We start from the raw sequence: 15,551 nt of genomic DNA on the forward strand, positions 1-15,551 counted from the left end.
CTCTCAATTACATAATCGAACCCTTAACTGAACTAATCATTTCCTAAATCAGAGCCTTATTTTTAACAGTAGGGGTTTTAATTGTATATGGAAAATATTAAGGAACCAACTTTTTATCAGTTACACAATTTAAAGAGTCAAACCAAATTACTTAAATTAAGGGTTCAATTAAGTAATTGAGAGCTCAGTTGGAACAAAAACCAGCAGGGTAGGGGTCCTCCAGGACCAGGGTTGACAACCACTGCATTAGACTGAATCAGGAGGGTGATTATAATTAGCAAAAGTGTGCTTTCTGAGTCATTTTATACATGTTTTGCAATGGAATAAAAACAGCACAATATATCATATGTAACAATGCATGCAGTTACTTGCACGCTGCGAGCCGCAGTACAGTATCGCAGAACGCGATGCAGATGCAATACAGAAACCGGAGTTTGGAAAGGGTGGCGGCTACCAAGCCGGGGGGGGGCACTGGCACGGACACACACGCTGCTCTGACGTCACGGGTTCAGCCGGGGCCGCGCGCACGCCCCGCCCTCCCGCGCGCCTGTGCACAGTCGGACGAGCGCGCGCTGCAGTCACGATGTCCGCCGCCCACCCGCGCGACAGCAACGACGAGCTGGGGCTCAACGGTAAGACACGGCCGCGGCCCGGCGCCCTCGCCTCCTCGGGGCGCCATCGCTCAGCGCCCGCCAAGCGCTCGCGTAGTCTGGCTTGAGAGCCGCACGAAGCCCCGGACTTTGAGAGCCGAGGCAGAGAAAACGGGCTGCCTTTCCCCTGCGCTCAGGCAACGGAATTTCCTTTGGGTGAATCTGGGCGGGGAAGGGGAGTGACGTCAGCGATTGACAGGGGTCCGGTCCAATGGCAGCGCCGAGGACTCCGGGGGGCGGGCGGAAGGGCGTGGTGTGCCTTGCCCGAGGTCGTGATGGACAGGGCTCTGGCCAATCGGGAGAGCAGCGAGAGCAGCGAGAGGCTAGTCAGCTGTGCGGGGGGGCGGGTCTGTCTTGATGTCAACAAGGCTGGGACAGAATCGAAGAGAGAAAATGGGAGGGGGCCCGTTCATAAATAACACTTTTATTGATTATTATTGTTATTTATTTGTATTTATCAGACGGGGTGTGGATAAAACACCCACGTTTACACCCTCAACGATAAATGTCGTCAGTTTTGAGGAAGGAGGAGAGGGTGAATTGGGTGAATTTCAGCGCTCAAATTTTATGACGCTTTGTGTTGTCAAAAAAACAGCTAATCGCCCATCTGGGTGGCGGTCCGGGGCTGCTCGCTAAAGCGGCCAAAGAAATAAAATAAAACTAACAGGGTAGCCATATGTAATCATTGTTTCTGTGTTTTTCTGCACTGGGAAAGTGGGCTTATCGGCTACCAGAGCCCGATCTCGACCATGTTTATCCAGTATATAAAAACGTGTGAATAAACATTATTAATGCAATTGTGAATGGTGTGATACGGCCATGCAGAAACCCAGCTCAACATGATCACCAACACTGCCTTCCTGTCGCTGCCTTTATTTACTTTATTGCATTTTTTGTATGATTATTTTAAATAATAGGATATTAATAGAAAAAATAATGTGTGTGTGTTGGGGGGGGGGGGGTTAGAGAAATGCAAACTCTTATTTTGCTGCTCCTATTTCTGTAGACATTGTTGACACACGCAATACTTGGGCAGTGAGCAGATAGATGACCTAATGCCAGTGTGCTGTGGGATCTGACACGTCTCTTGTGTTGGCATCTGTCCCTACTTGTGTCACACTGGGCCACAATCTCCATGCTCTTCTACAACAGAAAGAAAATACTTAAGAGGACTTTGTGACTAATTATCTGTTTCCCAGATTACCTACCCCCACTTCCCTGCAACCCTTTCTGCCCCAGAAACAAGTCGTGGCATGCCTATAATCACCGGTTTCAAAGTGTCCTGTAGAGTTGTTTCCACACTTTCAAACACTAAGTCTTGTGTGTGCCCTTAGATGCTTTTTGTGTAGGTTTGTGTCTGTTTTTTTTTTTTTTTTTTTTTTTTTTTTTTTATAATCGTTAGAGAGAAGTACTAGAAGTAAGTCTGGGATTCAATACATTATTTCTTCTTGTATGAAAAGTGCCCAGTTGGTGCTATCTTACTTTTGGTGTGATTGGGAGAACACAAACCGTACATCTGTGGACTAAACAGGCGGCAGCAGATTAAAACCACAACCCCGCTCTGCCTCGCAGGAAAGGAGCAGGTTGAAGATCAGTTACGATTAATTATTTAAGGATGCTGTGATATTTATATTAATGGCAACAAAGTGATGGTACTGATGTTGTGTGGGTACATAGTGGCAGTAGTGCATAAAATAAAAATAAATGGATACAAATAAGAAATATTGAGGTTTAGATATTTCTTTCTCTCTAAGGTACACTGCACTGTGACTTAGTGCTAGAGAGAGACAGAGGAGGAGGAGTGCAATGTGCAGCGGCTCGTAAGAGTTACATAAGGTTGCCATCCATGTGCAGTGGAAATGTGTTATGGCTGAGCCTGGAAGCACATGCTGGCAGTGTCAGTGTAATCCCTCCTCTGTTGCATAAAGCATGTTTTCAGAATTGTTGCACTGGTGTGGAGCTTGATTCACTCCCTCTCTCTGTTTCTCCCTCTCACTCCCTTTCTCTCCATTTTGCACTCTCTGTCTCTCTCTTTTTCTGTGTCGCTTTCAATGGTGTACTTTATGAATGTATTTATTTTAGTAGTAAGTGATGTACAGAGTTGTTTGTTGCTGTATTTGTTAGTTTCACTGTTCACTGTGATGGGGCTATTCAGGCCAGCCCAGCCCGTGTAGGGTCAAACAGTGTGTGGGGGGGTGCTTTTAGCAATGTGCTGAAATCTGTCATTCCTTTTGTGTCCTCTGTGATGCTGGGAGCAGGACGCACCAGGGATGTGGGCCAGAGGGGATTAGCAGACAGGAAAAACACAGGCAGACCATCTATAAAACTCCGACCAGCCAACATCAAATTCTCACTTAGTTCAGCTCTGTTTCCAGGCCGTTTCGGTGGAAAAGAGACCTCCAAGCCTGTAGGATAGTGACCATGCAGGACTAGGGACTTGTCCAACATGACTGTAGTGTCCTGTGTCTCCCCAAGTTTTCAAGTCAAGGCTGCAGTTCGCTTTGCAATCATAACCAGCCCAAATCACCGGCACCATTTACAAATCCAAGACGCATGCACGCGTTCAAATGTAGTGGAGGCTTGAGAAAGGCTGGTAGACGTAGATGCAGAGCGTCTGGAGGATTGCATACCGATTGCAAAGTCAACCCAGAGATTTGGTGCATGCTAGAGAGGTCCAGAACTGTACTTACAGTACCAATGGGCTGCATGCTCATTAAAACCCCAATCTCAGTCCATTACGAACAGTAACACAACTGTGTGAGTCTGTAGCCAGTCCACGCCCTATAGCCCAAGCCTTGGCAGACCCCCAAGCCTCAGAGGTTTCCCAGCATTGCCCTGGCTGTGGGGATCACCTCCGCACACTGACGCCCCAACAGAGACGTGCAGGTTTTGCGTTCGTCGGCCAGTGTGCCAAATTTGTGCAGTTATCTCTGAGGCCCACGCCGCAGAGCCACACCACAGAGCCACTCCACACCGGGTGACTTTTGCTTTCACTTCTTACATCTGCAGCAGTAGATGTTTACTTCTCCCTCTGTTTGTTTTGTATCAGTTTTATTTTTGGCCAGGCTGCGGTTGTGTAATATTAATCAGGTTTCTAGGCATTTGTGGCGATCTAACGGGCTCTGGGGGTGACCTGCTCCTTCCCTGGGAGAGCGTGTTACGTAACAGTCCCAGCTGTCTGCAGTTGTAAGCAGCCTGAACAAACAAGAATCCCGCTGCTGTCATGTAGATTACAACAGTGTCCAACCCTGTATCACTTTGCATGAGTCTCTGCTGTGTTCACCATCTGTATTGTTTTCGTCAACATTAATTGCATTTGCCTGTGCATTAATGCTAACTCTTTCACAGTCCCTTGTACTTTTATAACCGACTGCTTTTTTGTTATGTTTCTAATGGATCATCTTGGAAAAAGTAATCAGAAAACGCAGTTCAAATGCTTGGTTACATACGCAGCTCCGTTACAGAGTGTTAGAATGTGGACGGTTTCTCTGTCCCTTCCCCTGTTAATAAAAAAAACTGTTGTTTCCTTGGGGGTCACGGAAAGCAAGAGCCACTGGTACTGTCATTGGTTTTAAATAGAGAAATGGATGCATTAATTTTGCCGGTGGGGGGAAAAACAATAAAAAACAGGATGTCCCTGCAGTGTGGAATGTTCTGCATTAGAGTGTCATGGCAACTTATTTGCGTGGATGACCGCAGAGACAATGGGGTCTCTTACAGGATCACGGGAGCCGGAGCATAGGGGTCTCAAAGGAAAACATCCCGTGAGACAGCGCTGGGTCCGGATCTATCTTATCTGCTAGGTCAGGGTGGACGCTAATGTTTAACCAATGATACATTGGACATTTTGCATGCGACGATTCGCCTGCTGTTGGACAATAGGGGCTTCCAGATTCCTCTCTTGGTTCAGATCTTTGCCGAGCACTGTTTGTTTGTTTAAGGGCAATGTTTGGGGCACTTTTTTCCCCACAGAGGGCTGCAATTAGGCCTAGATGACTGTATTAGAATTTCAAAAGGTAAAAGGTCTACCAGTGAGCCTTTTATTAGACGTTTTGTTTGATAAATTAATCTAATGTAAAGATTTGCCTTGCTGCTTAAATGTTTGCCTTCCCACCACTACACCCCTCCCCCCCCATCTATCCCAGCAGCTTTCGAGCAGAACAGTGTAATTGTTGTTTTCAGAGGCCGAGATAACATTCCAGGGCCTTGTTCCGCTGCTGTTAACACTGGGCTGAACATGCTGTCCCCGCGTCACGGCACAGATAACAGCGGCCGTATACTAATTAGAGGGAGGACGGCGGTTGCAGTCACAGGGTTTTTGCGTACGCCAAGCGCTCACCGAGACTCCCTGGGTCCTGCTCCGCACCACTCTTCTCTGACACACGCTTTCTCGATGTCTCCGTCTCTCTCACACACCTTCCCTCTCTTCCCTTTTTGAAAGTGGGGTCATTGTTCATTGAAGTGTGTACCCCGAAGTGTTTAGTCGATCTCAGTAGTCACACTCGGTACAGTGAACCCCCAGCCTGGACGAGAGTTAGTAGTAAGTGATGTACAAAGTTGTTTGTTGCTGTATTTTTTAATTTTCTCTGTTCACTTTGTAAGTTTTACTGTTCACTTTGATGGGGCTATTCACGTCCCTCCATCCCTCCCAGTGCCCTGGTTCTGGTCACCTACTGACCTAACCAATCTTCCCTTGTTTAAGAGCTGAAAATAACTGACCATAATAACTGAAGTAAGGGGATCACAAGATCAAATAAGGGTTCGGTTAAGGAGACTGGGGCTCCCTCGGGACACAGGGTTGGGAAGTACTGCTTTAGTAGGCTCCCATCTGGTGATTGTTTGGCTGAGGGGTCCCCCCCAACACACACACACACATACACACACACACACTGTTGTGACCCAGAAGTGCTTCACGGCGCCTCTTCACAGCTCTAACTCACGCTCTCGCCGCCGCAGGGTCCTGGGTGGAGCTGGAGATGAACGGGAACACTGGGGCTGCGACCGCACCTGCCCCCACCCCCGCCACCACAGACCCCCTGCTGCCACCCCTGGGTGTCATCGCTGGGGGCAACGGGAACGAGGGAGAGACGGGCGAACTGGAGGCAGAGCAGGGCGGGGGTGGGCTGGAGCACGTGCCGTCCTCGTCCTCCATCCACAATGGGGACATGGAGAAGATCCTGCTGGACGCCCAGCACGAGTCCAGCCAGAGCAGCTCCTCCTGCGACAGGTGAGGGGGGATGGACAGAGCGGGCGGTGGGAATGGCGCTGTGGGGTTGTGAGGCCGGGGTGGTGCAGCGATGGGCAGACCTCAGATCATAAAGCTCTCTATAGCATTAGCTTCTCTTCTCTTTTCCTTTTTTTCGTCTCTTTAAGTTGCACAGAAACACTTATCTGAAGTGCAGCAGGTTCAACAGTAAATAAAGACAACAGATTTGCCGAAGTTGGTTAATGATACACCGCCTATCTCTGTGTTCGCAGCTCTGAACCCCACTGAACTGCTTCCTGCTGCTCTAATAACTCGAGCCTTATCTGCACAGACTCCCTGACCCCGTAACTCGCAGGCTGCCCTGGTTTTAGAGGGGCCTGACTTCACACACGCTCTCACACATAAAAGCTCTCATACACACACACACACACACACGCACACACACTGTGGACTGGAAAACGTGGGTTTTTATTTCTATGAAACAGAAAATGAAATGCTTGTTTGTTATTGTATTTGCTGCTCAGGACTGTTTCTTGTGGAACCTGCAAGTCGCCCTGGATCAGGGTGTCGTCTAAGAAATAAATTATTATAATTATCATAATTATAAAACCAGGCCCAGTTTTAACCCTTACATTGCTGAAGCTTTGGTGATAGTAACCTTTCCTTCCAGTTTACTCATGAACACAGTACATGCCAATAAGAATATCTGAGTGTGTATGAGTCTCATATATTATAGACTGGCAGGGTTAGTTTCCTGCCTGCTGCACTGTGTAGCTTTAACTGATCCCACTCTACATGGTATGGGATATTTACATACAAATTAGCAGACAGAGCTAATCAAGTTAAGTATGGCTGTTGCTTTTTCTCTAGTGTTGCGAGGCGTCACCGCGTCTATAAAAAGGTGTTTTTTATTTCATTTTTTCTTTGTACTTCCCCTCCACACCCTTCAGGGCTGTGTGCCCAGGGATGAATGCCTGTTCTACATTTTTTCCACCTTCTAAGAGAAGAAAGAAAATAAAAAATCAGCACCCAACCCTGAGTTTTATTTAAAAAAAACATTTGATTAAGACCCCCCATGTGACATTACGAGGCGTGGATGACACCGCAAAGCTCGCTGCCCTGCCCTGCTGCAGACCTCCCCATTACAAGTCACTGGCTCCAATAGCGTTCACTGAATCTAGGTGATTAATCAATTATGGGTCAATCGAGCAATTAAAAAAGTGCTGGTGGGATTGGAGTCCTGCAGCTTGGCGCACTGGAAGAGTGTTGGCTGTGCGGGGGCTGATCTCTGTGTCATCTCTTCCCAGCCCTCCCCGGCCCCACAGTCCTCAGGACGAGGGACAGATCACCTTCGACGTGGAGATGCACAGCGGCAGAGACAGCGGCAGCATGCAGGTACGCTCCCCACACCCGGCTCCGTCTGATACGCACCCAGACACATCACTTTTATTATGCATTGTTTCTGAAACCCCCAAGTCTTCATTTCATACAGATATGGCAGTTAATTCGCCTAAAGCCCAAACAGTATTCTGAGCCACACCTCTGCATTGCAGGACAGAGAAACACACACTCCTCACTATAACTACATCTGTATGGTCCCGGCCCCATTTTAAGGCCTAACAACAGCCTGAACCCCAAGCCCAACAGCTCAAGCTAAGCCCATGCAAGTCTACCCTCGATTGGTTAACGAAGGCCTGACTGTACTGGGGACTCTCAATCCAGCCCCCAGCCCCGGCCAAGATGTTTGGTTTGACATTAAACTTTGTTTTCATGCACCATTGATGTAAATTATGGTCAGGACCTGGCAGATAGATTAACGCAGCATTCAGGGAACATGATGGGTTGATTTGTAACCTCCAACATGGAGAGGAGAGTCTTGTACAGTACAAACCAGGACAAGGTCGTCTGGCTTGTGTGACTAATCACTGCCCACTGCCCTGTGGTTAACCCTCTTGCCCACCCATCTCTCTCTCCCCGCCTCTCACCCCTCTCTCTCTCAGTCTGAAGAAGAAGGGATGGAGAAGGAGAGGGAGGACGACATCCTCATGAAGAAAAGTGCGGACTGGGTAGCGGACTGGTCCAGCCGACCTGAGAACATCCCCCCCAAGTGAGTGTCCTCCTCCGCAGAGCGACGTCTTCACACACCTGAGCCAGGAGACCCAAGCCAATCAAACCCAAATGTTTTTACTTATCAGACTGCAATTTACTTAATGGTTTCTGAAGGATTCTCTCCCTGTCCCCTGTCCCCTGTCCCCTCCTGCCTGCAGGGAGTTTCACTTCCGGCACCCCAGGCGATCTGTGACGCTCAGCATGAGGAAGACCGGGGCGATGAAGAAGGGTGGTGTGTTCTCCGCTGAGTTCCTCAAGGTCTTCATCCCCTCGCTGCTCCTGTCCCACATCCTGGCTCTGGGGCTTGGGTGAGTGAGCGGCACCCGGGCTGACTGAGATGCACACACACACACACACAAACACACACGCACACAGACGCACACACACACACAGATGCACACAGACACAAACACACACACACACACACAATACAGACACAAACACACACACACACACACACACACACACACACACACACACACACACATATACACACTAGCCCTATCCATATAGTGGGGTCAGCAGCCAGGGAGCTGCCCAGTTAAAGTGAGGCTCATGCCTGATGACAGCTGGGTCCGGGGGGATTGGATTCAGCTCCTCCTCTCCATTTTGATAAGTAGCGATAATCATTTCTGTAAAATACTTTATGATACATATATAAATATATTTTATACACACTGTATTATATAAAAGTACAAGTGTCAGTGTAGACATACAATGTGACCTGTTATGTGAATACATCACAGAGGCCGCAAAAGGCCAGATCAATAGTTGCCGGTGTCCCCTTACATTATATTAATCATATTTAATGTGCTCTCTTAAAATGTACTTGTTCATATTTTACTGTTTTTTTATTTTGCCATTTCTGTTCTACCATTATTTAAGTTGTTAGCCTCATACACACACAACCCCTCCCCCTTTCCAGCAAGACAGCAAGGATTTATTTTGAAATTCAATTAAAAATGCTGCATGAATAAATAAATACAATTAGAGCTCCTGAATGCAATATAACTAACTCACTCTACAGCATCTCATTAGGAGTGAGGAGATTGAATGTTTCTAGTTGATAATTGTTTTCATGAAATACTGTTCAGTTGACCTTTGTTTTCATTTAATAATTTTAGACACAAAAATGGTGGAAAAAGCCTTCTGATATTGTATAGGTAGATATTATACATACTATAGCGTGCCAGAGGGCAGTGTGGTGATCTCGAGCCTCACTAAGAGGCCTGGGCCTTCGAGTGATGCAGCAAGATCGCTGCACTGTGGTGCAGAACTGTTGTGGCCACTACCCCTGAAATACCACACTCTAATTATAATAATAGGTAACATTATTGAAAAAGACATTGATTAGCAGATAATGATTTAGTATTCCTATACTTCGTAAAAACAATCATTGCTCTATGAACTATATATATACACCGATCAGCCATAACATTATGACCACTGACAGGTGAAGTGAATAACACTTATAATCTCGTTATCATGGCACCTGTCAGTGGGTGGGATACATTAGGCAGCAAGTGAACATTTGTTAGAAGCAGGAAAAATGGGCAAGCGTAAGGATCTGAGCGACTTTGACAAGGGCCAAATTGTGATGGCTAGATGACTGGGTCAGAGCATCTCCAAAACTGCAGCTCTTGTGGGGTGTTCCCGGTCTGCACTGGTCAGTACCTATCAAAAGTGGTCCAAGGAAGGAAAAGCGGTGAACCGGCGACAGGGTCATGGGCGGCCAAGGCTCATTGATACACATGGGGAGCAAAGGCTGGCCTGTGTGGTCCGATCCAACAGACGAGCTACTGTAGCTCAAATTGCTGAAAAAGTGAATGCTGGTTCTGATAGAAATGTGTCAGAACAAACAGTGCATCGCAGTTTGTTGCGTATGGGGCTGCGTAGCCACAGACCAGTCAGGGTGCCCATGCTGACCCCTGTCCACTGCCGAAAACGCCTACAATGGCACGTGAGCATCAGAACTGGACCACGGAGCAATGGAAGAAGGTGGCCTGGTCTGATGAATCACGAGTTCAAGGTGTTGGATGTGCTGGACAAACAAGTCCGATCCATGGAGGTCCCACCTCGCAACTTACAGGACTTAAAGGATCTGCTGCTAACGTCTTGGTGCCAGATACCACAGCACACCTTCAGAGGTCTAGTGGAGTCCATGCCTCGACGGGTCAGGGCTGTTTTGGCAGCAAAAGAGGGACCTACACAATGTTCGGCAGGTGGTCATAATGTTATGGCTGATCGGTGTATATAGTATAAGAATTAAAAGCACACGCACACAGACACACAAAACACACACGCACACAGACACACACACACGCACATGCACACACACAGGTGGCTCAGACACACCAGAGCACTGAGGGAGGAGAGGAAGTGGCTGCTGAGAGAGGCGCAGTTCACCGTGCAGCCAGCTGAGGGGGCAGGGAGTCTTTGCAGGCCTGGATCCCAGACACTGCTGTAGTGCCCAGCACCCCTGACCTCAGCCAGCTGATCATTAAACTGAGCTGTTATTATTGTTATTATTATGGCTAATAGCAAGGTTTAAAGAGTACAGTCACACGTGCAGTTTGAGTCCTGGGCTGGGCAATAGGAGAGCAACACAGTCATCATCATCATAATAAACTGCTGTGCGAGTCTTGCCCATGCTGACCCCCCCATCTTCTGTCTGCAGGGTCTACATTGGGAAGAGACTGACCACCCCCTCCACCAGCTCCTTCTAAGTGCAAAAAACACACAGGAAACGTGCCTGGGATCCACTGAGTTGTGTTCGATGTCACAGTTTGTACGACGACTTCTCTCTCTCTCTGTCACTCCCTCCCTCTCTCTCTCAAGCAACATGTTTCTGTATTTTATTTTTTGTTAAGTATTCTTATTTCCAGTTGTTTTTCCTGCTCTCCTTGTCACCGACATTCACAAACTCAGGGGAGGAGAAACTCCCAGTCCCTTCGCCCCCCCCGCACGCAGACCTCACCCCCCACCCCCCCCAGCCCGCCACACAGGGCACTGGTCTCCTGTTCTCCGCGCCCATGATAAAGCACAGAGTGACGCGGAGGTGAATCACGAGTCAGATTGCTACATGTCTCCTTACCGATTCGACTCTTTAAAGAGGAGGCGAGACCGAGGACTGACATCGCTGCTTTTCTGCACCCCCGAGTCTTGTGTGTCTGGGTTTTTGCTTAAATCCAAGGACATGTTTAGAAATGGAAGACTGGTGGTGTAGAGATGCTTTGATAAACACTACTATGAAGTGAAACTGACTGCAGCCATTTATTTAAAACCAAAAACGGAGAAAAATGCCTCTAGTCGCTCCTGAAACGATATTGCAGACCTTTATCTCTGTGCCGTGTCGATTTCAGCCATAGGAAACTAGCCCATTATAAATGACAAACTATCCGACTACACACTAGCCAATTAGAAAGGACGGTGATTTAGTCGTGTCTGGGTGTGTGTTTGCTAGTTGAATCGCCTCTTCTCTTCTTTTCCTGGCTTCGCTTCGCTTTGGCATCTCAGCAGCGGCCCCCAGAGTCACAGCGCAGTATTTGAGTTCCAAAACAACAGAAAACTGGAAATCTGATCAAATTGGGAAAAGAGTGGAGGAGGACGTGCACTTTAGAGGCAGAGGTGATCATATCAGTATACACACACTGGGCTCAGACTGTTCAGAGTTGAATCCACACTGCTGGACGAGGAGTTAGTCTGATCTCACAGGATGGCCCGCCCAGCTCAGCACCAGAGCGAGGCGAACCCGTCTGTCTGTGAACGGGTGGAGTAAGCGTCCCGTGCGGGGGTGCCGGGGGCGCTGGCGGGGCAGAGGAGGGAATAGAGACGACCGGGGAGTCCAGGCAGAGACACAGAGAGAGTCTGTCCCTTCATAACGAACCGCACAATAACCCCCGGTCAAACTTTTGTTTTTAAATTAGTATTATTTATCTTGATTGATTTTTGTTTTGTTTTAGTATCTTAAATCAGCATTTGATGCATATAGTCCCAGTATTTACTTAGAGTACGCACATACACACCTCTGTAGGTTTTTTTTTTTTTAACTTCTGTTTTTCCTGCTGTCTCCCAGCTATTTGATCTTTTTAAATTATTATTGCATTTTTAGACCAGCGGATGGTTTTCAACAGAGCAGAAATATAAAAAAGACTAAACAGCATGGCGTGTCAGGGCATTAAATGAATGTAGAGCAGTAGCTAGGTTAGTGTGAATTGCTTGCGTATTGCCGGAAGCACGGGCACTCCATTGTGCTACAGCAACACGAGTTTGCGTGTCGGGCCGCGGTGAAGCTGGCCGAATTGTCACACCAGGCAAGCTGAGACAGAAGCGACGCTGGCTGTGACTGCAGTGACATTGCACAGCGCAGGGTATCCCAGTCACAGTTTTGTGTAGAAGTGCAGTTTTCCCAGATGCACCCTTGGCTCCGTTCTGCCATTTTCACTCCCGGCTCGATCAATCCAAATCCACTGCTCATCTGCTGAGAGAGCGAAAAGAGACGAGAGAAACCCAGGCTTGGATCGATGTTCTTGTGAGATTCTAGGGGGCTGTTTGCTTTAATTTTATTGGCAGTTTATTTATTATGCTCCAAATGTGCTTATTCAGATTCGGGTGGCGGGTAGGATTCCAGTGTAAGCAGGTCTCTGGGGCTCGTCCGACACCAGCCATGTGAAGTAGTGCTGAGAAGTTGTGCGTCCCTGTACTGTGAGAATTTCTGGGAGGAAACTGGCCAAGAAAAGGCATTTGGAGCGGTGCGCGCTGGCCGTCGCGTGGCGGACACTGTGAAAGACTTCCACTAGATGCGTATAATCCCATGGCAGTCACTGGACCTCCCTAGTGAAACGCAAAGTGAGCAGGACCCAAGTTCTCCCAGCCTCGGTCATCCCGAAAACCCTTAACCCATCTCTCCTCTTCTCAGAGTATCCGTTTTAAAGAAGGCATGTTATAACTGTATTATGACAGATGTTTTAGTGTGATTACAAGCACATACAAAAATGTTGCACAAGCTTCATCCTCAACAGTGTCTCCCAGTGCTTTGTTTGACTTTAGGCAGCTTCTTGCACACTTCTATTCTTTATTATGAACACCCCCCCCAGTAGCAACTCTGCCTGCTGTACTACTGTTGTGTCTCTTCTGTGAGGAGAGCCGTAGCAGAAGCTGCACTTTATCCGACTGTGAAGGTACAGAGCCAGAAATGTAGCGATCAGAGATGAAGGAGAGTCAGGCCTGGGTTACAGGGTCCGAGACAAAGAGGTGTGTCTTTGTTTCTGTTCTTTTTTTGTTATGTTTTGTTTGATTCCTTTCTTTCACAAGCTGAGTTAGAAAGGGAGGGGGATGTATAAGAAAAGCTTTAATGGTGAGTTTGAAGGGCAGGGCCCCGTGTTTATCCTTTAAACAAAAAATAATGAAAATAGTCACCGTGACAGTCGTGTCTCTTTCAATTAATCAAACCGAAAGGTTTGGATGTTAAAAAAAAAATCCTCGGCAGCCTCCGTGATTTTATTTGATCTTCTTTTTGAGTGTGGAGTATGATTTTGATGGTGCTTTTCTTCCTGTGGTTTCCTGCATGCCGTGTGTGTCCAGTAGCTGTCCACGCCTCTGTGCCCTGCGCTTTTTCACACCCAGAGGGGCGAGCTCACAGCCGCGTCCGGGACAAGAAAAGTAAGATACTGAAAAATTGTGGGAAGTCTCGTGGTCTTGCTTGCGTTCATTCAAGACCAGTTCAAGAGTCCAATAGCAAGTGGGGATGTGGGGGAGGTCTGAGTGGCCAACCCTGTTTGACTTCTCTTTCCCCCAGTGAAGGTAGGACTTTCATTGTCTGCAGCAAAACTGGGCTGTTTTATTGATCTTATTTTTGTTTGTTTGTATGTTATGTTTATTAAATGAACCCGAAATAAATTAAAAACCCAAAGTACGTGTCTATATTTAGCTGTGATGCATGGGAACGCAGTCCGCATGGCTTCGCTAAATTAAAGGGAGGGGAAATTAAAAGATTAAAAGAAGAATCCGACCTCATCGCAGGCATCTTTTGTGTGGGAAACAGACCTAAAATGCAAAGAGAAGCTCTTGGGTGTAAAAATTAATTATAATCTTATAAGAAAAACTGCCGCAACTGCATCGAGAAGGGCAGTAAGGATCGTGGAAACGAAACCGCATGGTACACGCATGGATTAAAAAATAAATGTAAATATGGTGACCTGTATTTCTGTACCGCTAGAGGAGACAGAGCCTGGCACGTGGAGAGCGGAGGACAAAGCAGATTTGGGCTGGGGGTGGAGGCTGGAGGTGGCAAGGCCTCCACTCGCTGTGCTTTCACCTGTCGTTCCTCACCTGGCACTTGCACAATTCAAAGATTCGTAACTATATTTTAAAATTAATTGTATTCAGTTTTTCTCATTCTTATCCACGTGATAATAGAGAGGTCAAACAAACGGCAGATCACCCAAGCGCCCGGCTCCCTGGTGTGACTTCTCGGCCTAGCTGTAGCAGAGCACATGTAGGAGGTCATGTTTTTTTTTTTTTTTTTTTTTACATATTTCCATCGAAACATTTCATTGCTGTGGGTCCACCTCCACATTCAGGAATCCAGCAATTGGAGTCCTGTTTTACGAGGTCCTCACACACACACACACGCACACACACGCACACACATGTCTGGCTACATGTCCTCATTATTGTCGTGTTCACAGGCATTTTCGCTCACAGGATATATTTTCATGTATCTACTTGTTCGACAGGTGTCCGATCGCTGTGCACGTCCACTCGGTCCTGTTGTTGGGTTCTCGGTAGTGCCAGTCCCCCGTGGTGACTGTGGCCTGACCCCTTTTCACATCGTGTGGGATCCATCATCTGGACCCCGACAAGGAAATAACCAGAAGTTCCACTGGTGCGTCTCTCTGTAGGGTCTATGAGAAGCCAGTTATCTGGGCGGTGGGCGGCTGCTTTGAACACCTTAAGGATAAATGAATGCAGCTTCTCCCTTAACTATTGAGTAGACTTCATTGTGTTATGGCACTCGTGAAAACCTAGTGACACTTCAGGAGGTAAACTTGTTTGTTTGTGTAACTGGCCACAGGATCTCTTCTTCTTTTCTTTCTTGAAACGGAGAGTTCATCACTCGTTCTGTTTTTTTGTTTTTTTTAATCATTGAAGTCATTGAATGATTCTGTCAGATGAACTTTGTGGACGGGGCTTGGGTTGAATATCTGCTGGGCGAATGAGACGACAATGAACAACCCTGATTTGGTCATTTAAAGTGAATCTTCACTAGCTCCAGGCACTTTTACTCTGAGCAACGTGAGAAGTACTGTACAAAGTTCATCTCTGTTCAACATCTAACATCGTTAAGCTTTTTAGTTGTGTTTATTTTAATAACTGAATCATGTGAAGGGTTTTTTGTTTTGTTTTTCCGAAAGCTTCAGGAGTTCACTGAGCCAAAGTAAATTGTTTCCTGCTTTTCCAGTTTTTTAGTTTTTGTTTGTTTACTTGTTTTTTTTGGGTAGCTCTTTGTAATATTGTAATTAATCATCAGACATGTAAGCGTAGCACTACTCATAATGTGCCATTAAAGAAAGTCTCTCAAAGAA

General features: G+C 47.1%; 1 protein-coding gene across 1 annotated transcript; it reads left to right on the plus strand.

Annotated features, from left to right (window-relative positions):
• Positions 1 to 546: 546 nt before the first annotated feature.
• On the plus strand, positions 547 to 15,551 carry bnip3lb (BCL2 interacting protein 3 like b). Its single transcript, XM_066714207.1, has 6 exons — positions 547 to 632; positions 5,607 to 5,877; positions 7,164 to 7,251; positions 7,857 to 7,963; positions 8,124 to 8,273; positions 10,643 to 15,551. The coding sequence occupies exons 1-6, from the start codon at positions 584 to 586 to the stop codon at positions 10,689 to 10,691; spliced, it is 714 nt and encodes a 237-aa protein (XP_066570304.1). The 5' UTR covers positions 547 to 583; the 3' UTR covers positions 10,692 to 15,551.

This window comes from Amia ocellicauda, chromosome 9 (genome assembly GCF_036373705.1).
Source record: "Amia ocellicauda isolate fAmiCal2 chromosome 9, fAmiCal2.hap1, whole genome shotgun sequence".
Taxonomy (NCBI): domain Eukaryota; kingdom Metazoa; phylum Chordata; class Actinopteri; order Amiiformes; family Amiidae; genus Amia; species Amia ocellicauda.

Coding starts and splice junctions, on each gene's coding strand:
- bnip3lb (XM_066714207.1), top strand. CDS start 584: ATGTCCGCCGCCCACCCGCGCGACAGCAACGACGAGCTGGGGCTCAAC. Junction 5,878..7,163: donor AGCAGCTCCTCCTGCGACAG/GTGAGGGGGGAT, acceptor ATCTCTTCCCAG/CCCTCCCCGGCCCCACAGTC. Junction 8,274..10,642: donor ATCCTGGCTCTGGGGCTTGG/GTGAGTGAGCGG, acceptor TTCTGTCTGCAG/GGTCTACATTGGGAAGAGAC.